Source organism: Pundamilia nyererei, unplaced genomic scaffold (genome assembly GCF_000239375.1).
Source record: "Pundamilia nyererei isolate P.nyererei 1_Seehausen unplaced genomic scaffold, PunNye1.0 scaffold00006, whole genome shotgun sequence".
Lineage (NCBI taxonomy): Eukaryota > Metazoa > Chordata > Actinopteri > Cichliformes > Cichlidae > Pundamilia > Pundamilia nyererei.
The window spans coordinates 7,029,617-7,053,040 of NW_005187407.1; the positions used below are offsets into that span (position 1 = coordinate 7,029,617).

Genomic DNA, 23,424 nt, shown 5'->3' on the forward strand with positions numbered 1-23,424 from the left:
TGTGTGTGTGTTTCTGTTCTGTGTCCTGTTTGTTTGTATATGTGTCTTTCTGGCTGCTGTTACAACCAAATTTCCCCCTGTGGGACAATTAAAGGATTATTCTATTCTAAAAGCATCAGTATCGGTTTAAAATGTTCCGGTTGACTGTACAAAAGAGTACAAAACAGCTGTTTGGTATATGGGTTGACAATGGTGCCAAATAACTCAGTTAGCATTTCTCATTCACTGTTATTTTTCCTGATACAACAAGTCTGCCTTTGTTCTTTCTCCCAGAAGAACAAAAAGCTTCAGTCAAAAGTCAGTCAGTATGTGTGTGCGCTGAGGACACAATAACCATACTGTGCAACCTACTGAGCAAGTTGCAAGCTGGCCGAGCGTGTGAGGAGACATGTTGCTGCTGCGCTTTCATTTTTTTTTTTTTTTTTTTGTTTTTGTAATGTTGGCAAATGTTTGTTTAATATCTATGATATCACCCTGCAAGTATTTGAAATCAGATTGCATAAGAATATAATGCAACTTATGGGAACATTCTCCCCCAGCTCCCCGGCACGAGCTCTGCATCACCTCAAGCACTTACTTACGTGTTTCGGGATTAGATTAGCCACAAAAACTGCAGCAACAACAATGCTGCTCTCTTTTATTAGTTTTAACAAGTCACCAAACCACATCCGTGGTCTTCTAACATTCCAAGGTTGCCATTCCCAAGCTGTCAAGGTCAAAAGTCAATGTGACTGTGAAGGAGTCTTAATTGCATGTGCAAATTTTCCACCCACAGGGAACAAGCTTGCTCACGAGGTACGCTGAGCTGAGGGACACTCTTTGTTCTGCCACAGCTTTCACTAAGATGGACTTTGCAAAGATCCTATTTTTCAGCAGCTTTCTCCCCAAATCTTTACCTAATCTCAATTTAGTGAAGCAGTATTACAAAATCAAACACAATAAGTAAAGACCATCTTTTGTATCTATCCATCTATTGATACAGTTTTTGAGAGAGGCACAAATTACAGTCAGAAACTGATCACATAGGTTCTTCTTTGAGCAAGGAGACAGCAAATGTTCTACTGACTCAAAACAAATGATTTAGTCATGTCATGTCAAAAACTTTACACATTAAACCACTAAATGACTGCATGGACATATCAGTAGTTTTATGTAGTGAACATGCTTTTTCCCAAACACAAGCTGAAGTCTATCCTGGAAAGTTGTCCTTGACAATAAGACCAAAGTCGCTTTGGAGTCTTGCTTCACACCTGAGCCAAGCTGTGCAATATTACATCATATGAAATTAAGATTCCCTCTATATGCCCATTTTTGTCTGCATCACTTGATTGGGTATTTTAATGTAGTAATAGAAGTTTCAAAAGCGGTAAAGTTGTTCCCCTAATTAATAAAGCACACCCCTACCCCCTCACCAACTCAGCACACACACACACTGACTGACTGATGAGAAAAACAGACGCTCTTATGTCTGTACTCCAGCCCACTTCCAAACCAAGCCAGCTATGACCTCAGAGGAAGAGAAGAGAAGAGAAGAGAAGAGAAGAGAAGAGAAGAGAAGAGAAGAGAAGAGAAGAGAAGAGAAGAGAAGAGAAGAGAAGAGACGTGAAAGGGCGGGAAAGGGGCCATCATGAAGGGCAATGGGGCGCAAGGTGGGAGAGAGTGAGAACAAGAAAAGAAAAGCCTAGAGCAATGATGTCATAATCTGAAACATCAACTCTTTAAAGTAATTAACAGTGGGAAATGAAATCTCAGCATCGTAGCCACAGCCAGTAACTCAACAAATAAACATCTGTTTTCAAAGTATTTAAAGAAATGGCAGTCTGGAAACACAGGCACATGCACACAATGTACTGTAAGCCTGAGCCAGTAACAATAGAGAAGGTTTGTCTTGGCCTGCCAGCGCCCCTGTAATACCTCCAAACATGCTAAGCTCTACCATTTCAAGATCAACATCACAGAAGCAGATGATTGCGTATCCATGCTCTCCCCTCACCAGGCTAAACTCTGCAACAGCAGAGTGCTGCATTACACAGGAAACACTTGAACACAGCATACACGTTTCTCCTGTGCTGTAGATTCTGAAGAGATATTCTTTGATGGTTTTTGCTTCTATTTATTTTTTTATTTTATTTTTTAAGGGAATGCATATTATTGTGCTAGTCCTTTATTATAAAATAAAGAAGTACAGAAGTAAATCTATGAGAATATATTTATGGGCCCCAGAATCACCGATCATTTTTCATATTTTTTATTAATTTTGCCATCCGTCCTCACTCTATATATTCAGTTGATGTGTAACAATCTTTACCACTTTAAATTCATTATTCTGACCTTCACCTCTAGCAACTCTGCTTTATTTCTCCTATTTTAAATCTTGTAGTAAAACACACCTCGTTCACAAACTGAAGCGATATCTCATCTTCATTTTTCTCCCTCTGTGTCTCTCTGACAGCGGGTTCTTGTGAGCTCATAGGTCATTTATTCCTTCCATCTTTGCCAGTCGCTGAGATATGAGAGGGTTTTTTATTTTATTTTGCACACTGCTGATAAACTGGGTATGAAGAATAAGATATAAAAAAACAGATGAAATGCTGGGAGGATTCACAAGGATTAAGCTCTCCATCAACCATTACTTTGTGTCCCTTTCTCTCCCCAATGTATGCCACACATACACCAGCAACTCCCAGGTAAAGCTTATCGACAAATTTATAACTACTTAAGTCAAGTCTTGTAATTGCCTGTCTACTGTACCTAGGATTTAAATGGCTACTTTATGGATAATGTCTTTTTATTTCACATGACATATACTTCTTCTGCTCCTCTCAGCTTCACAATTCCTTACTTTTGGCTCAAAGATGACCTGGCCTTCCAGTTCTATTTTTAGCTTGTCTCCCAGTCTACCACTACGTTTGCACTAGACTGGGGAGCTTGGAGACGTCCCCGCAGCACACGGCGCTCATTTCCTCTCTCCAAACATGGGCATAATAAGTCTAGTCAGACGTGATACTCATATAGTGACCACACAGCGACCCCAGTGGTGCACACATTCTTCCGTCTGCACTGCAGAGACACATGGAGGTTTATGGGAAGGGTTTCAGGAAATCTGACTAAGAGAGAGGAAGTAACGGAATAAAGCCAAGTATTTGTCTGGCTTGTAAGAGTCCTACAGACTGGTATGGTGTGACCTAAGTGATGTATCCTGAGTAAAAAATGTTGCATGCTAAGCCAAAGAGGCACAGAGAGCACACATACTTTCAATTAAGTTGTACAAGTGTGTGCATATGTCAATGAAAACAGCTTCATCAGAAGCTCCACTACTTTACGCACAGTCTAGAGTACCTAGTTTCGCAGCAGTCCCTTATTAATAACATGCATAAAACAATGTTGCTGAGTCATGGTTTTATATGAACTCTTCTAAGCACTTAAATCTCCAGATGACCCAGATTCATTCAGAAAAAAAGTATCAGAAAGAATGAAAGCGAAAATTTAGTGCATTTTGAAAAAGAGGTAAGATACAAATGAATGTTGCAAAGGAAATGAGACGGGAAAAGTCTTGGTCCTCATATTTATGGATTCAGGCAGCCTACAGAGAATTACTGTAATCCTTTCAAAGCAAGCAGCAAGGTCCTTTAATTGGAGCTGTTTAACAGTAGAGGACTGAAACATGTCACTAAAGACTAACCCCCTAAAATACACCTGCTTTGTGTCTGTGTAATCTGATGTCTCCAATGCTATTTTGTCCCTCATACAGTTTAAATGAGCATTTCAGATAAAAGCGTGTAGTCTGGATGAGGTCTTTTATTTTGAATGTTGACCGGATTCTCTTTGCTGTTCTCGTGCCTAACGTCCTGCCCTCCTTACCTACTCTGTAAAAAGAGTTACAATTAAACTGGAGTAATGATCATGATAAGACAAATTTAATACAGATATTTGAATGTGCAGTACTTTGTAGAAGTCTTGAGTCACACTTCTTTTTATAGTTTGCTTAAAAAAAAAGAAAATAGGAGCAATTTATTGACATGTTCAAACATACAACATAGTTTATCAATCAAAAACATTTGTACAAGTCTAATGAGCTTTAAGTAGTCTTCAGGAATAGACCTCCAGGCTTCTCGAAGGACATTCAAAGCTCTTCTTTGGATGTTGGCTGCTTTTTGTACTCTTCTCTGTCAAACTGATCCAGCACTGCTTCAACAGTGTTGTGGTCCGGGCTCCAGAGAGGCCAGTTCATGTCGAATATTGTTGTTGTGAGCTATTCTGGGTTTTTTTCACCAGGTATGCTTTAACTGCTTCGTTGTCATTCTGAAAACTGAAGCTGTTGCCAGCCTGATGTTTTCCAGATTATATTTTATGGTGGATCCAAATCTGATGGTACTTTTCTACATTCATAATGTAATCAATTGTAACAAGATGCCCAACGCTAACGACTGAAATTAAGCCCGAAACTACGACAGAGCTTCCACTGTGTCACTGTGTGTGTTTTAAAGATGGCTACAGACACTCACTGTTGAACCTGTTAAACAGTGACAGCTTTTAAACTGCAAACTTCAAATTTCATCACTCTATAAGATCTGCTGCTACTAATTTTCCATCTTTTCTTGTGTAATTTGGCACGCCTCAACCAGCCTTTGACAAAGAACATTTCTGATGAGGCTTCAGTGAACAGTATATGGATCAACTGAAACACTAGATGTATTTCTCAGTTGCTGTATCAGGTATTTACAGTTTTTTTTTCATGTTTTCTAAGGATATGATTTTCAGATACTGTTCATCTCCTTTTTTGGTCCTTCATTTGTCAGTTTCCTAATTTTCTGAATGAGATCATACACATCATACCAGAATATGCCAGGTTTTCAGCTAATAGCTCTTTGGAAATCACCTTAGTGGTGCAAAATTATTATTTTATGTTTGTCAAACTGTGTTATCTTTGGCTTTTTCATAGCTTCAACTAAGAGAAAAGACAAACCACTGCCTCTTTTTCCCCGCAGGTCAGTGATTTAACAAACAAAACACTCTTGTGAAAACTGTCAGGTACAATGCTTCGCTGAAAATGAGTGGAAAAGCAGCCAAACAAAATTTCCAAAGAAAAACTCTGAAAGACCTTCAGAAAACCTGGAGAACTGTTGCTCAGGGCCACTTTAAAAATTACAAGGAAGTCTGGTTCCTTGGAAGAGACATACAAAGAAATCAAGTGTGGCTCATGATTTTTGCACAGCCATCTATTGTTCATTGCAACATAATGTTGATACGTTGATGAAGCCAAGAGGCAAAAAAGCTGAAAATAACCACAAAAAAAGGTTTTTGCAATGATGGGGGTGAAATCTTATTTCAACAAGCCAGGTACCCTCTAGCAGTTCTGTGGTTTATTAAGTAGGGTGTAATATCCTGCTGCTGTCATTTCTGATGAAGTTAATACTTAACTATACCTTTCCAAATGAGATCAGACTGAAGTACTGCCAAATACAAAGAGAAGTGTATAGCTATGTGTGAGAGTAACTGAAACCATACTGTCATCATAAAACATATGTTGTCAGACTTTAGACCAGCATATAATGTCTGGTCTATTACCAGTATACTACTGTGTCAGACGTAAAGCTGGCTCTGAAGAGGCCCAGCTATGACGTGATGGTGACGTCTTGCCAAGACTTTTGACCTAATAATAAAACCATGCCCAAGTCCCAATCAGCAGCATGTTTTTATCCTAGTCAAGCAGACCAGATGCCATAGTGGATATACAGTCAGACAACACTTCACATACAGTGAAAAAAAATACCTTTCTAGGATGTCCTGTGAAGCAAAAAGTCTTTAATGTTTTAGCATAAAACCCTTTTTCACTGGCATTTTCCAGTTAAACAATGAAAACTATACAAGCTACTGAAACAATGCACAAAATTAATGATAATGAACTAATTAGTGATAAACTGCAAACAAAAAATGAATTCAGCTGCCTCCAATAATCCTACCATATTGACAGTAAATAGAAGCAAATGTTGCCTTTTGCTCTACCAATTCTGTTTAATGTGAAGCTGTGAAATATACCGTATCATAAACCATCATTAATGCTGAATTTATGAAATTAAACAACTGTCCCACAGGAAGCATTTCTTCAAAGCATGAGGTCAAGAGCAAACATGAAAAATAAATGGAAAATCTTGACCTCTGCAATGAGCACATCCAGTGGTTTTGTTGTGTCATGTGGTGCATTTTATTAGCATGGAATGGGTTAATAATAAAATCAATGCAAAGTTTTCTTTCTCAGTGATTACAAATCTTTATCCTGTAATGATTGCTCTCTTCTGGGATACGCAGCGCCCCAAATTAAAATGAGACAAAGAGTCACTAAATGTTTGATGATCATTAACTTCCAATGTTTGTTTTTTTTCATTTTCTGCTTGTTGAAAATATTTTAAAGGTCTCACTGAAAGCTACCAATAAACCTGCACGACTCCAGAGCTAATTGCTGCAAAGACCACTGTTCACTTAGACTGGTTGAAATACTTAAAAAACCTTATCAGTTTGGCTACATAGAGGACAAGGTCACATTTTCATGCTTGCATCTTCTTTTCTTAAATATTGTGATTTCTTCATGCAGGCACTGCTTAGGCAGCACAAAGAAGCCTGTAGTTTTTCCACCATAAGCAAATATCACTTACATTGTTTTGCATTTCTGGTAGGGTAATGCTCACACTAAAGATGCCTCGTGTTTCCTCCCCTTTCAAGGACAGCTGTGCAATTTTGAAGCGTAAACACTCGCCTGTATGACCCATAAGAATTTCTCAGATCCACCCTGTGAGCAACGCTGACTGATCTGTATAATACTTGACAGGGTGGAGAAAATATCAGACTCCCCTGGAGACTATTACAGACCACTAAAGCTATTTGGCCTAGAGAATATGGTAAATCCAAGAGAAATGACAGAGGCGACGGATGGCAAAATTATAAGAAAGGACTGCAAGTGTAGCTAAACATAATGTAAAATCTTTGGCGAACAAACAACAGATTGCATACAATATCAGGCAGAGGGGGTGAGGGAGAGACTGAATGGAATGCTGCAAGGAGGAAGGGAGGGGGTTTAAAAAATCTGCTCTCAGCAAAACACGGAGCCAGAGAAGTTTAGAAAACGACAAACTAAACAAATAAGTAATTAAATCACTGCCAAGGACCAGTGAGAAAAAAAGAAAAAGCAGCCCTCCCTGTCGTAAATGGAAAATATCGGGGGGACAGACAAAGAGACCAAGATAGACAAATATTATGCTGCCGTGTAGTAAGTGTCAATCAAGGTCCTGAGACAGCAATCTTGCAACAAATGCAGACAAAACACAAGATTAACGCTAAGACTACAAAATGACACAGGCGGCCAGCAGCGCGCACTATAAGATCAAGCGATCAACACCTGGTTTCACGTTACAGCCTTCAGTTAATCTACAGATAGCATTAACCAGTTATGTTGCAAGCAGAGGCTGCACACATTGCAATTAACTGTAATGTGTAATACAACCCAAGCTTTAAAGAAAAGGTAGCTTAGTTGTGCGGGCAACTGTTCCAGTAGAATATGAGAACAAAATTTACTACCATCACACGATAGTGCACGTCGCACTAGCAAAGAACGCAACCCGCAAAACACGGTAGCTTTTCCCAAAGCCAAACAGCATGCATTGATTCAGCAGGGAGGAAACTGTCTCGAGCGGAAACAAACAAAAACTATTTTAAGTTATATTACTGTTTGAATAAAACTTAATATAACCCCCTCTATCCTTTTATTTTTACTCAACAACACAGCAGCACTTAAGCTAAAAACAATAGAAGATGGATACAAGAAATTCAGTGTCGTGATGGTGGGAGCTTAAAGAGGGACGGGGCCACACGGTGGAGAGTTATATTCTGGTTGGAGAAGAGACACTCAGAGATGGGTTCACACTGGGGAAAACGATGAAAAGCACTAGGGGATACACAAAAGTGTAAATGGGTAGGTTAAGAAGGGTGCCTTCAACAATGGCGCACAATGGGAAGCAGTCAAAGTGTATTGGAGGTTTCCAAGGGGGCAGTTGGAGTATGTGGTTAATGGAGGGAAGAGTTTTGATGAAAGTAATACTGTGAGTTGTTGCGAGTCTATATGGGGTAAATCGTTATGACTCTGGAAGGTATATAGTTTATCTGGAGAGGAGAAGAGAGGAGAGCAAAAAATCTTCTAAAATCACAGTCCACTGGGATCACTCTGGCATTTCCTGCCAAAACTGTCCAACAGCACCACACAGGCACACACGTACACAACACACACACACACACATGTAAGCATCCTCCCTTCTCTACATTACAGTTATTACAGGCTCATTGAAAACACGATGGCATCTCATCTTCAAGCATTTCCTTCAGTTAAACAAAGCAAACTCTCAAGTATTAAATACCCACTTGGAGCTCATTTAGCCCGTCCTCTCTGTATCTTCTCTTAATGCTTTGATCTTATTCTCATTGCTCTTCACCCCTCCACCTGTCCTCTTTTCTTTTCTCCACTCTATTGCCTCTTTAAGTTTTATAATTTGATGGCTCTGCTTTTCAAAAGACTCTCATCCGGACCACCCTTCAGGGCTGATCTTCCATCTGCTGCAACTCTTGGTCCTTCCTCTCACATACTGTCCTTTATTTTCTTTTAACTTTACCTCATTCATTTGCAGTCCCTTCCCATCCTGCTTAGTCCCTCTTCACTCACCTCCCTCAATTCATTCACTCTCAGCAAACAACCTAGCTTTCCCACCAGGGTCGTCAGGACAACAGAGCCCCCCCCCCCAACTTTCCACAAGGACGCACAGCTCAATCTCACCGCCAGCAAGTGAACAAACAGGGCAGGAGAAGGGAAAATAGAGTTCCCAGTCAAAGTCTTGCATTCTGTGTTGCTGCAAAATGCTAACATTTAAACCACACAATGCCATCACTATAAACAAGGAGCGCTTTTGTAACTGTGGTAAAGTAGGAGCAGTTGCTTGAACAAGTCGGCAAGCACAGCTCATGAAACCTGACAGTGTGACTGTAGGAATGAGAGCCCAGTGTGTCTTCATTAAACCTGTTTAATGTTGTTCTGTGTGTATATGCATTTGCATGTGTCAGAGAAGTAGTCCTGAAGGAAAAAAGAATGAAGCTTTACTCCTTGATGTGGCATAAAAAGCCTAGCTACTATTGGAGTTACTACTAATGAATGAATAGTTACAGTTCTGTGCCTCTCAGTGTTGTGCGTAAAGTTAGAAAACAGTTCATAAAGAAGTTCAATTTAGAGATAATCATGAACTAATCACTACCTAATTACTCGATAATATAGTATCTCCTATGTGGTTATTTTAATCATCTACTATAAAGTCCTGAATCAAGGTACTAATGAACACCTTTTCTGGATTAGATCCTTACTGGTTTGTTTCTAACCGAATAAAGATTTGTGTGGTAACCAACCTTTAACTAATAACCTGCACAATTTATCGCTATTATTTCCTTTCTCTTCCTTAATAAAGAATGTTTGAATGCAAAATCATGTATTATAGTAGGCATAGCTTAATTTAAAAAATTACAAGGTATAATAAGTAATAATATGTAACTCATTAGAATCAATATGGACCTAGACTTTTATGGCTTTAGACAGTCTAGGCCACACTGGGAAACTTCATAGTTCTCTTCAGACCTGGTGAGGTGAGTAATTTAAGCGCAGAGAGGATATTCCTTGTAAGAAGTTAAGACTCAGGGGTGGAATGGGTTAAGAAGAGGGCATCTGTATACTGTGTAAAGCCAAAAGTCAATACTGACTCATTTTTAGCTTGTACGAAGAACATGCATATACCTGTGCTTATTTGGTAGGTGGTGCTTAGAACAGAAAGGACAAAGAGGAACGCTGCCAGAGGAGGGCTGTCTATTTCGAAATTCTGTTTGTGTGTGTGTGCGTGTACTTGGTAGTTACTTTCTGGGACAGCCACTGCAAGCCTGAAGTGAAAATGGATGGATGGATAGATAGATGGTTGGATGGATGGATGGTTGGATGGCATACTTAAAAGCAAGGCAGGATAACATCAAAAACAATCACAGATAATAAGAGCCTGTCAGTAACAAAACCATGTGGACGGTTGCCCTTCTACAATTGTTTTTGCAATAATTTAGACCCAAAATTATGGGAAGAGAGGCGCCAGGGTTATTGTTTTAAATAATTCCATTTACAATAGGGACTTTGTAACCGTCTGACACTGCTTGTCGTGTTATGCTTGGCACACTCAAGTCAATGAGCCACAGGAACATGACAAATTGTCTCTCTGTGCACTTTTTTTTTGCAAGATCCAAACCAATCAACTTTAAAACACATTCTTACTTTTTAAAGAAGAACTGTTCTTTTTAAATATTACTTCCGATCATATACAAACAGGATAATTTTCTTTTTGCTTTTTATTTCTCCAATAAGGCTCTGCAGGGGTGAATTTTTCTTTGCCTTCCTGCTTAGACCATCCTTAGTAGTTGAGGAAAACCATGTGGAAGCCCATCAGTTCTTTCAGCACTTCTCAATATAAGCATTGCAACATTATAATAGTTAGGTTACTCACATATCTTTAATTTTACTATATGACTGTGATTATACTTGTGAGTTGTGGTATATCACATCATTGCTTACACATACCCCTAAAAGTCCATCGGTTGGCTTAGGACACACACGCCACACTCTGTATTCATTCTCGTCCCAATGTTTGAAGAAACACTAAAATACAGATGTCTTTAGACAGCTATCAGACACGCCCTTGAAAATAATACCCTGGCTATGTGCGAGACCCATTAGCTGAACAGGCAGTCCTCCCTGATGTTGCTTCCATTGATCATAACATGTGCATGAAAATAAATCATACTTCCACAAAGTTTTTCAGCAGAGTCCTGAAGACTTATATAAAACAATAAGTCATTTGTTGCCCCCACTGCTGTAGGCACAGAAAAGGACAGAGCTCCACTGGAAACAATGGGTGAAATGATGTGAGACACTTGAATGAACAAAAGGAGAATTTGAAAGAAAGGTCAGTTGTAAAGTAGGATTGACAAAATACTTCGAGAGCTTTGTTTACCATGATCTTAATACCAAACCTTTGCTGCAATGGAAAGAAAATCTGTGGGATACAATTTCTTTTATTAAGGTGAGAGCTCTTTACATTGTTCACAACTGACACCTGAAACCAAAATGAATGGCACGACAGTACCTTGAAGTTGTGAAACATTAATTACCAACATTTTCCATTTTCTGTGGGGCAGCTACGAGTCGCACTTCCAAACAAACAACAGTTTGCACACTCAGAGACCCAAACATGTGAGGCCAAACAGGTAGAATACACACATCCAGTGTCACGGTGTGTAGTCATGTCTCACCATGGCTAAACCCTACCATTACCCTGCAGCTTTGTCTCAGACCCTAGATGACTCTAAACAACATTTAAGGGAGAAGAAAGCAGTTGTTTAGTGATAACTGCTCAAATCATCCCCTAAGTTCATCTAAACAGGGATACATACAACAGCCATTATAGCTATCATTGTCATCATCTTCAAACATGCCACCCACAAACTTGCTCACACAAGCAAGCGACACAAGCTGAGGGTACTGCTCTGCAGAAGCTTCAGCCTACACAGTGCAGTGGAATTGTTTGTTTTTCTAACAAGACAGGAAATTCTGTTGGAATAACGTTAAACAAAAAGCTGATAAGTATGTGCCCCAACAGGTCACTTGTGTGTATGATCTTTGTCCTAATGTCACACAAAAAGCACTTCACCGGCTCCAGTTGTGCTCTGATCAGCTTATGTTAGTGTTCAAGTGTCGCCCCCATGGAACCCACCGGATTGGGCCAAGTTGTAGTCTTAGTGTTAAAGGAAAAATAAGTGACAGGATGTGGGTTTCTTTTGATAAGATTCATGCCTCTATGTCACAAACAAAGCTACTCCAAGGTACGGTACAGGTCGCTGTGACAAAGATTATACTGTCACGGTCCAGTGTACTCACCTCTGATGTCCTATTTACAGTACGCTGCTATTTATATTTTAGATCAATGTGTCTTGTGTCAGTGAGCCTGGAAGCAACTGTGCAACCTTGGAAGCCTCATCCTGAACAGTGAAAGGAAAGGGAACCAATCAGACTGCTTGGGTTCCTTCTGTGGGATTTTACAGTAAGGTGACCAGCAGGTATTGTTTCAACATAGAAGGACGTGAGGTAACGTTGCACAATGGCATGTGTGTATGAAAAGCTACAACTGCTGTGTTTTAGGGGGGTTTTGACAGGTGGGTCACTGTGGATAATTCAGGAACTGAACAAAAAGCAGAACGTGTACAAGGAAGTTTAAGCAGGGATTAGCTTCCTGATAACAGTGTTAACTGTACTTTATTACTATTTACAGGCAGAAGAACCGAAGTGTGCACGTTCACACACATGCAGCCCTGCAACACAGGTGTACTTCATCTAGAAAGTAACTTTAGACTCAGGGACTGTTTAGGTGTCAGTTAATCATGCATGAGCCTGTGGAACTTTTGAAGCAACGCAAAAAGCCTATGTTGCAATAAAGGTAGTCCAAGTTATCATAAATAGGAGAATCCCTTCACAGGAGATTAGAGGCCTGGGGAGGAGGGATAATGTGTTGCTAAATGTAAATGGCTGATGCTGATTTCCTACATTTCCCACTGACTTTTGAAATCTTATTAAAGAAATGGTAAATGGACTGCTACTTATACAGCACTTTTTTTTCTAATCCATTTGAACGCTCAAAGCGCTTTCTTGCTACAATGCTCATTCACTTATTCACACTTTTTCTATGCTTACGAGCTTTTAACCTGACATCCACATAATCATACTCCAGATGATGCATCAGGGGCAACTCAGGGTTCAGTATCTTGCCTGAGGATAGCTTGACATGTAATCACAGGCTAGAGGAGCTAGGCATTATTAGAGTACTATCCTACTACTACACACTGCCCCAAAGTAGCAATACAAAGAAAATGATTAATGTAACAATAAGTAATATTCATTTAACAATTTACAAGCAGCAAAAACAGCACGCCAATTACAATTTGGGAAGTTTTCCTCACGAAACTGGATGCCTTTAAATAATAAACGTCACTTGTGGCGAATTTCTATTTCAAAGCAACAATGCTGAAACCTAACACCTGTAATTCTGTGACCATTAACATTTGATGACAGATCGCCTGGCTGTTACACTTCTGCCAAAAAACAGATCACAAATGAAGGTATTACATCACTCAACAATAAGTCATTTCAAACCAAAGAGGGAATTTTTTTTAGCAGCTTAGGAACAATTCCATACCACCTTAATGACAAATATCTCTTTAATGAATGTAAATATTGGATTATCTATAACTAGAAAAACAATCAAGAATCAGCCAAGATTGACTGCTGAATGCTCTAAGCACAATGACTCAGTTACTATGTCACTCTCAATGCTATTTATGCAGCACATTTAACTACATGAAAATTCAATGTATTTTCCATAACAGATAAAAACATAAAAAAACAACTACTATAATGAACTCAGGTGTTTACTTTATGTGTCGCTACCTAGCTGCAGTCATCCCCTGCAAGAGAATTAAGTGTGATCTGCAAGAATAATGTTGATAAAAAAAAACAACAACAATGTGTTAATCTTGCCCAGGGCCACAGATGTCTAGATATAGCCCACACTTTTTCTGATGAAAACACTCCACAACTTCATATGAATTCCTATCTTATATGATTTGCGTGGCTGAAACAAAAGCATAAACATTATTTTACCTCCTGCTTGCATTCCGAGGTGCTAGAACAACAATTTTATGTTGTACAACATGAAAAGCAAAGGTTAGTTATGTAAATAATGACTTCTTACAATTCATAAGATTTCACTGTTGTATTGTAAAAATAGATCTGAACTATTTTCTTTTATTTCTTCCTTTTAAAAGGCATGCAAACACAGCTTCTGAGTAACACAATTGGTAGTCTTGAGTGGTCCAGGAGACTAAGCACAGACCTCCAAGGCTGTCTGTTGAACAGAGAAGTCTGAATGATGGATGCATTGAAATTGCCCGTCTTTCCTTCAGAGTCTCGCCCACAAAGGGTCTGTTTCCCATTCAGGACACAAGGTCATTAGATAATACACACGAGGATCGCAAGGCCACACAGTGGGGCGGGATCATTCAGCACAACAAGCCTCCGCAAAAACTTCTTGACGCCTTAACTCAAGTAGTCTCTGCAGGAAGTATATGCCCATCCAGAAACAAATATACTGATGTGAAAGCTCACATACACATTGAAATTTCACAGATGGTTACACATGCACAAGGATGGGCTGAATAGTTTGACAGTGGGAATCATGACATCATCATGTTCCCCTCCCACCTCGCTATTCAGTCACAGCAGAATTATTTATCCTTTGAAAGCGGGTTAAATGAATGCTTAGGAATGCCCTTTTCTTTCTTTCTTTTTTCTATTTTTCCTCTGTTGTAATCACAGGCATATGCATCCACACATGTTTGTAGATTTGTTTTAGGCACCTGGTTGGCAGAGACCCAATCAAGATTTTGTTATTCAGCGAAGCTGTGGGGGAAATGCCCTCAAATGAGGAACTGCTGGTTCAGTGAAGTGTCAGCATGTAGCAGTTACCATGGGACAAAAAGTTATTCTGAACATGGAAACTTTGAGAGGTTTGCCAAAATTAAGAAAGAGTGGAAACTGAGCTGAGTTATGCTCTGGATGGGGAAAAGTGTTTCCACTCCATTTGTGAAGCTGTCAGATTTCAGCTTGTCATGGTTAACTCAAAGCGCTCTGAAACTCATTTCCTGAGTGGCGTTGTTAGTTCCAAATTGAAGCCAGGAAGAATGTAGGAAGAAAGTGGGCGGGGGGAAGAGGTTTGAGGCAGAGGGAGATGAAGCAGGGATGGACCAAGTTTGTCCTCTACTTCCACTTGGGCACATGCTCGAGCTGGGGTCTTGGATTTTTTTTTCTTCGTCAAAGTGAGTGGATGTAAAGCAAGAGAGGGGTAAATTTGCATGTATTTAATTTTAACTTTACTGAGTATAGCCTGCAACAACATGCTCATATCAGAGGATTACAAAACGCACAAGCACACACACAATGTGCATGAAATTTAAAAAAGAAAAAAAGAAAAAAGAGGAAGAGGAGTACACAATAAGACTGACACTGTTTGTAAAAGAAGGGTAGATCACCATAGTGACAGATCAGCCAAACCCTATGGCAAAAACATGAGTCAAGTGTCAGATGCTCAGGTTACATGGGCATGATCTCAGTCCAGCATTCTTAGAACCTAATAAATGTATTTCTTTCTCTGTTCCTTAGTCTGTTAAATAATCTGAAAACTAGATCTGACATTAAAAACAACTGATTAAATGAAACTTTCCTAAACTGTGAATTTAGGTTGAATATTGGTTCTTCGTCTAGCTACACCCCCCGGCCAGTAAGATTTCTCCTAAAACTTTGTTAGTCATCTTCGCTATTGCTCTACATTAATAAGTCTCGTTGCTCATATGGAGTTACTCATGCATGCAGTGCTGCCTTTCAAATTAAGAGGGCTCTGCCTGAAAGACAGCCCATGTCAGGGATCAGCACATCTGCAGAAAGACGATCCGGCAAAGCCTCACAATTCCTGGGGGAGAATAGCAAAGTCACGGAGATCCAGGTGCCGCGCACCGAGCCACACCAGCAGCCTGGCGTGCGTAATGAACGGCAATTAAAAGTGAGTGCATCCCTTTGGCAATAAACCACCCTGCGTGCACAGGACTTGCAAATACATAGCAGGCTGTGAGCTATCTCTGTGTTGGCCACCTCCATATCCGTTACTGGATTAGCTTAAATCTGCCCTCTTCTTACGCAAGAAGCTGTTTTCCATCTTACGCGCATGGAAAACAAGATGGAGAGCATGAAAGTTTGACTAAAGTTGCGAACTTTACTTGAATTTCTGACCGCGTTATAAAAAATATAAACGCTAACAGAACAACAAAGTCGGAGCTCGGTCTGCTCTTATGAAAAAGGATAAACTCAGGTGTGGCTGGCAGATGCAGATTTGTGTAAAAGCAATATGTGTTACCAGCTCGTGGAAGAACGGGGGTTGAGGATGTCCTCTTTGGCCGTGAACAGCGACAGGCTGTAGGTATCAAGGTTGACCGTTCGCTTGCTCATTGTGGCAAAAGTTTCCAGACCACTCCCGCAGCTTCTCTGTTCACGGGTCCCGATGCGTCTCGGGGTGGGGATTAGAGTATTTTCTGGAGAACAGTCGCAGCAGAAAACTGGGGTTCGGCCGAGACAAAACTGCAGCAAATGTGTCCACGTTCATTCAATGTGGCCCTTTTAGGTCCAAAAGGAGCGATCCGTGCAGCCGCTGCGTACTCACAGCGTGGAGGAGACTGGGACTGCACACGGTCTTTGTGCAGCTGGTTAAGAATACGTTTTTATGGGGAGCGCCCCACCTCCTGTTAAGAGAGTGGAAAGCCTAATGACTTCACTAGCTGGTCACTTGGAAGAAAAAGTGTGCAGCAGAGGAACACGGCCACTGAGCTGCACTGTTCGCGAAACAAAGAGACGTTTTCATTTCCCAAGTTAATAACTGGGCAACTTGACGAAATTTATTACTTAACTGATGGACCACAACTTGAGGCAATTCAATAAATATAATTATTTTGTTCTAATTGTCTTTTCTCCCTCACTATAATGTTTTTGATAGCAAAAATGGGAACAAAAACGAAACACAATGGGAATTTCTGATGTTTAGAGGGGCTATGGGAGAGTGCAGCAGCCTTGGATCTGTCACTCTCTCTTTGTCTCTGATTCTTGTGAATCGGACACCTCTGGTCCTTGGCAAACTCCGCAGAAGCATTTTACAGTGAAGGCAATCTCTCAATAAGCCAAAGAAGGAACAATTTCATGGGAGCCAAGTGTGAAGCAGGCTGTGGATTACACTGTGTAATCCACACAAAAAAGCAGAGGAGACTGTTTAAGTATTTAGCTGCTGGGGGCCTGTTCAGCTGCAGCCCAAGCAGGGACGCACACACTCACATACGCACATAAACTGTCCACGAGCTCGTAAATACACACACTGCCATGCATTCATGCACAGGCTCCCACATGCACACTTACACAAGCTGTGAACTCTAAGGCACTCCCTCTTAACATGCAAACACACAAATGGATGTGCACGCACACACATTCACACAGTGGTATTTGCCTTTGGGTCAGTGGCACAGGAGTTTAAGATCTTGGATTATGGGAATGTTCCTGAGCTCTTTAATTTACTTAGCAGTCATTCTTAAGTAATCCAGGACAGATGCAGAGGATAAAAGTCACAGGTTTTTATGTTCTGATGTGTCAGGCTCAGGTTAGGTATGACCACATAAATTTCAACTTTGTGTCATGTTTCCCCCCCTAACATTTAATATGCTTTGCAGTGTTATTCACTGCTAAGGTTAGACCTGGAATGGCTGAGTAATCCTTTTGAGAATACTGACACAGTCACTGCTATCACTGATGAAAAAACTTCCCTGTAAGGCAAAATGTTTCCAGTTTCATCTCTTGGGGTATAAACTTTGCTTTACAGTCAGAGAAGCAGTTAATAGGTCTATAACATTAAGCATATAGATGAGAGACAACTGCACACATGTTTGATAGAGAATAGCTTTGTGATGTTGCCATCATTTGAATAAACGCTGAAGTACTGATACACAATAGATATGATACTTTTTAACTGTGAAATGTCACTCTGTCACTTTTTTTGAAATGATCTCCCTACAAACCCTGCGTCTGGTAAGCCCACAGCAAGCAGCACACTCAAACTCAGCTTTTTTGGCTAGAATTTGCATGACACAAGGACAGGGGCCGTGACATCGCCATACCACTATTATTGTTACAACTTCCTGCTATTAGAGGCTCTCCTGCCCGTCCAGCCTTTCAACTCTTCAGTGTGGATGTGAACTGCAATGCTGTTATGCTCCAGTTCAGAAAACCTTGGCATTTCCTCTGCTTGGGTGCGGAGGCAGCTGTTGTTGGAGATGATTCTATGTCCAGTGGGGATTTGCATGTGTGTGTGTGCGTGTGTGCGTGTGTGCGTAACAGCTAATGGGGATTTTCTCTTCTTTTACTGAAACTTCTTATCCAGTTGTGACAGACCTTTTGTTCAGTTTCCTGCTTTCCTGACAAAGTTTAAACCCACTGGTTTCCTTAAACTAATAGTTTAAGTGTGAGTGACAAAGTGCTGAGTGGCCCAGTCAGAAAAACATCCTCTATGAGTTTCTTACATTAGTCTTTAATTCAGAATCCACTCATAGATGTGTCTCTTTCTTTTGTGAAATCAGTGACTCTTCCACTAGCTTATAATTGCATAACACAGAAAGCAAAACAAATTTCTGCCACGAAAAAGCAGAGTTTATTACACGTAGTCAAGGATAGCTTCAAATCTCTCCTGGAGTGCATCAATGCTTGCGTGGCAGGTTTATGCGTCCTTCGACCCGATGGACGGTGTGAAAAGGTCAGAGATGCATTTGGAGTTAAGGGGTCACAGCTTGAGCTTTTTTCCACCCGTTTTTTTCTACACTTCAGGAGTAACATGTTTCGCATTAGCGGTGACGGAAGACTTTTAGAGGTAAGGACCTGCATGCCCACTCATGTGCGATAGCGTGCTGCCAGATTATTAGTGTCTGTACACTTGCAATGATTTTAAATCGTCTGTTCATGTCATAAATACAGCCTTGTGTTGTAAATGTACTTTTATACAATAAGAGCTGCAGGCATGTCTCCAACCTTTTAACTTCCCTATTGCACTATATTTCATACAAGTCAGACCTTGCTGAATATGATCCTATTTTCTATGCAAATCATTAAGTGTATTAAGCTTGTCCATGCAAAGTTGTTTAAGAAGTTCGTCTTCTTCTCTGACAAATGCTTCACATCTTCAAAGGATGTCTGATAAGTGTTCATCAGGTACTCGAATGTGCTTGAATTACTGCATTAATAGGTTATCATGTATTCTTATGCTTATTCCAATTCTACTTATTATTTTATTATTACAGCGGATACACGACAATTTAGAATCTCTGTCTCACCTCTTCTTGCAATAGCAATGATCATTTCAGTATTTCGTTTCAGTTTTGCTCATTTTTGAGGTGAACATAGGTGAGGCTCACGAATTGCAGTGATGAGTGGAACTGAGTAAAAGTTACAAAGGTCATACTAAGTGATATGTCAGTGAGGCACATGCATATATCTAAAAGCTGAACTCCAACATGGTGTAACATGAAAAGATAAGTGAGGTTGATTCAGGTGCCTGGCGAGTTTTACGAGCTAAGTAAATGACTGAGCCAGGTAGAAGTTGGAAACAAAAGAAAAGATGGAGTGTTTTCAGCAAATGCACTTGTTGTTTGTCTGAGAAGAAGCGACAATAGTAGAGCCAGAGCTCGGCACGTGTTCTGTGAATCTGGATGTCTTCTCTTTGGGCTTCAAGCTGAGGTCACTACTCAACTATGCGCCTTCACAACAACCTTGAGATATCTTTCCCCTGGGCTTCAGTGTGAACACAAATGTGTGCATGAATCTAAATGTCCATGCACGTGTTTTGTTCAGTTCTAAATCACATTGTCACTTTTGCAAAGGCTTAAAACAAGCGATTTTCCATATTGACCTGCTATTTTCTCTTTACTTTGTCTCATTAGGAATAAGAGTCAGACTTCTTCGTCGGTTCAACATTACCTTACCTAACTGAAATACAGCACTGTGCAAAAATCATGTACCACAGCTTATTTCTTTTAATTTTGCAATGCAGCAATTTAATAAAACGTGTCTATGCATACATAAAAATATGGTATATATGAAGAAAAACAGAATTGATACAATTCTAACAAACTTGAAAGTCAATGTTTGATATGACCACTTTTATTTTTCACTTGAACTCTGAGCTCTCGTGTAGTTTCTTTGAGACGTGTTTGGGAATAGTTCTCCAGGCTGATGTTAATGAAGAATGGCTTCCTCAAAAATCCCCAAGAATGGCTTCTTGACACACGTCCTTCCAGCGAGACCATTTCACTGACCATACTTCAGTGAACAGCAGATGATTGAACTGAAGGGTTAGATGCAACTGTCTACTGTGGAAACTGTTCATCTGCTGTACATATATATATATTTATTAGGGCTGCTACTTCTTCTGTTGTCCTCATTTACCAAGATAGCCCAAATTTCTGGATAATAGGTCTTTGTGAATCACCCTGTTAGTGCAAAAATGCGATTTTATTTCTCTGAAGCTGAGGTGTCTTTGTGTCAAGTTGCTACTAACAAAATGCCCAAAGATACAATTTCACGGTGGTTGTTTGCTAAGTTGTCTGCTATCCGTGGACACAGAACTGGTTCATCCCTTGAGTCAGGTGTCTTTTCTCACTTTGGATGAATCATAGATCATCAAAAGAAACATTTTGGGACCAAAATCTAAAGAATCAACAGTGGCTTATGACTTTTGGACAGTACTGTATGTCAAGCCTAAACAAATGACAGGGCTTTGCAGGACTATATAGAGAACATACATTTGTGTTTAAAATTGATTTCCATGACTGCTTGCCGAAATAAAATAGCTCTTAAGTTCGTCGACAGTGTGAGAATGATATAGGTTTCATGAAATTTGCTTTGAGAGCCCCTGATTTGAAGATGTGTTTAGGAATTTGGGAGGGGGTGGGAGTTTTGTCTGAGAAGCAGACCTTGGGGAGAACTAGACAAACATCATATAAATGAAACATACTCTGAGGAGGGCAAAATAAGGAATGTGCCATCACTCAATCATTGTAAGTAAATTAAGTACATTTGGTAGTAAAGGTTTTCTGCATTAAAAAAAATAAAATCGTAATGTAATGTAAGTGAGATAATAATGTAAGTGTGTCATTGAATATTTAAAAGCTTAAAAGCCCCAACACCCACATTTGATTCACAATAGAACATAAAAACATATCAAATGTTTCCACTGATGCATTTGACTTTTTCGTGAACCATATTAGCAGCAACATGTCTCAAAGAAGTTGACAAGGGGTCAACAAAAGACTGAAAAAGTGAAGTCACTTGTCTGCAAACTTTAGACACAGTTTGCATATGCATATGATCAGTTTATAAAAGTGTGTTTTAACCTTTGGTCCACTAGCAGTTGAGGTGAAGACCCAAGTCAATCAGTTTGTGCTCTTCTCCGCTGAACAACAAGGCATTGTGCTTTAAATACATCTCATCTTATCTGCTGCAAGAGAAGCCAAGGAAATGAGAGCCAGATGTGGTGATGTCAGCACACGTCTGTGACTCTAAAGTAGTGCTCAGTGATGCTGTGGTGCAAAAGCAGGGGCAAAGTTTGTGGGAAATATGAACACAGCCCACAACTGACACGGCATTAAAGGTCTGTAATCAGTGTTCAGATTGATGCTGGTGACCGTGGAGGTTGAGGTTGCTGCTGCAAAAAGCTCATAAGTTCCTTCGTTTTATAAGAAGATGAAAGGAGAACTGATACACGTCATTGGCTGTTAAAATTTGTTGGTAGACAGCTTGACTGGTGAGTTTTAAAAGGCTGTGATTGTGACTTGCACGCACTCACGCAGGCACAGATCAGGAGTGCAAATGGATGTGGAAATTTCGCTCCCTGCAATCACCACGTCCTCTTGTCACGAAAGTTAAAGATCATCAGCCAAATCGCTAAACGCGTTTCTGTGGCAGCCTCGAGTTTCTGTGGCTTACTGTGATCCCTAACCAGACGTTATTAAAAACCTCAGCTCGCATCATCTTGATCTTGATGATGCTTGTTCAGGGGTTCGCTTAATGACAACTGCTGATTCAGTCTTTCTTTCATAGAACACTTTAAAGACACAAAAAGACTTAAGATAATGATTGGATGTTGGACAGAATTTCAGGTATTTATTGGACTAAATTTAGCCGTGACATCATGAAGGCCTTGCTTCAGAAAGAGCTGGGATCAGCCGACACATGGAAGATTGTGCCAGAAACTCCAGACAGCAGCCACATCTATTTTTCTTGATTATAAAGTTTACGGCTCATTCGAGACACAAAACAATTTTATTGCTTTTCGGTTGACTTCTTTTTAACACATACCTATTTCTTTTCGAGGTATTGTGTCTTCTTCTAATAAACCTGTGCATTTATTTCTTTCCACTAGGTGGCACATATGCACCAAACTGACGTTCAAACAAAGCCAAAGATAATATAGAAAAGGTGAGAGAACGGCTTAAGGTTTGTTTTGTTTTGCTTTTTCAAATTTAATAATGCAAAATTCCTAGAATTTACTCTAGTGGTCATTTATCTATATCATAGCGCATTGGTTTTAAAATACAGGCAGGAAAGGTCTGAACACTTGGAAACAGAATACTGGAACTCTGCTTCCTCAAAATAAAGCTTTACAGTGGGAACATCACATCACAGAAAAGCGGAAAACCGTGTTACTCCAGCCCCAGCACTATTTATGTATTTAATAATACACTGGGCATCAGATTAGTTAATACTATGAGCACTATGACGTATTCCTCCTTGAAACAGATGATTGTAAAAATTTAAAAGAAATGGCCATCAGCTTGTTTTCAAATGATGTTTTTTTTATCACTCATTCTCATTTGAGGACAACTCTCACTGTTTAAATAAAGGCTTCAGTTATAGTGGTACCAGCCAGTTTATTTTTACTTTGTTGGTTCGGAGCTGGACCTCCATTTGCGGCATAGATTCAAAAAGTGTTGGAAACACGCAAACGGTTTGTGTGCAGCTTGTCGCGCTGTGTGTCTGCTAGCTGAAGGTCCAGCTGCTGTCCTGAATGTCATAGCAGAAACTGAAACTCACACCAGGCAACATTTTTATAAACTGCTATGAGCAGGTGCAAACTGTGGCAGCTCTTAGCTGAAAGGATTGACACTGGGTGTGGGCTTCTGCTGCCATAGCCCATCATATGTTTTGTGTTCAGAGATGCTCTCCTGTGTAACTTGGTTATAATTAGTGGTAATTTCAAAAATTACACTTTCCTTCCTATCAGTTCAAAGCAGCCGGTCCATTGTCCTCTGACTTCTGACATAAAGAGTTATGGGTGACAAATTAGTTTTTACCTAGAGAACTGCCACTGACTGGATATTTTCTCTTTCCGGGACAATTCTCTGAAGATATGGTTTTTGGGAAAATCCCAATACACTATCTTTCTGTCAGTCTTGTTATTACAGAATCTTAATAGAAAAGAAATCCTCTTTATGTTGGAAATCCACTGAGGAGCTTTATCATGAGAACAAACAAACTAAAAAAAGAAAGACCCACAATGACGTCCATTCCAGGAAACAGCAAAAGATTAATAGTTTTAATAAAATTCATGTCAAACATTAAAATACTGAAATGGCAAAAAAGAAAAAAAACCCTTTTCTCTACATTTCTTTTTGAAT

The 23,424-nt window shown here is 39.9% G+C and overlaps 1 protein-coding gene across 1 annotated transcript in view; it reads right to left on the minus strand.

Annotated features, from left to right (window-relative positions):
- LOC102205095 (drebrin-like protein B) overlaps window positions 1–16,491 on the minus strand; it is a 19,150-nt gene extending 2,659 nt beyond the window's left edge. Inside the window, exon 1 of the mRNA XM_005722334.2 lies at window positions 16,080–16,491. Coding sequence (XP_005722391.1) covers window positions 16,080–16,171 — 92 coding nt within the window. The 5' untranslated portion in view covers window positions 16,172–16,491. The remainder of the gene's footprint in view (window positions 1–16,079) is intronic.
- Window positions 16,492–23,424: the final 6,933 nt, after the last annotated feature.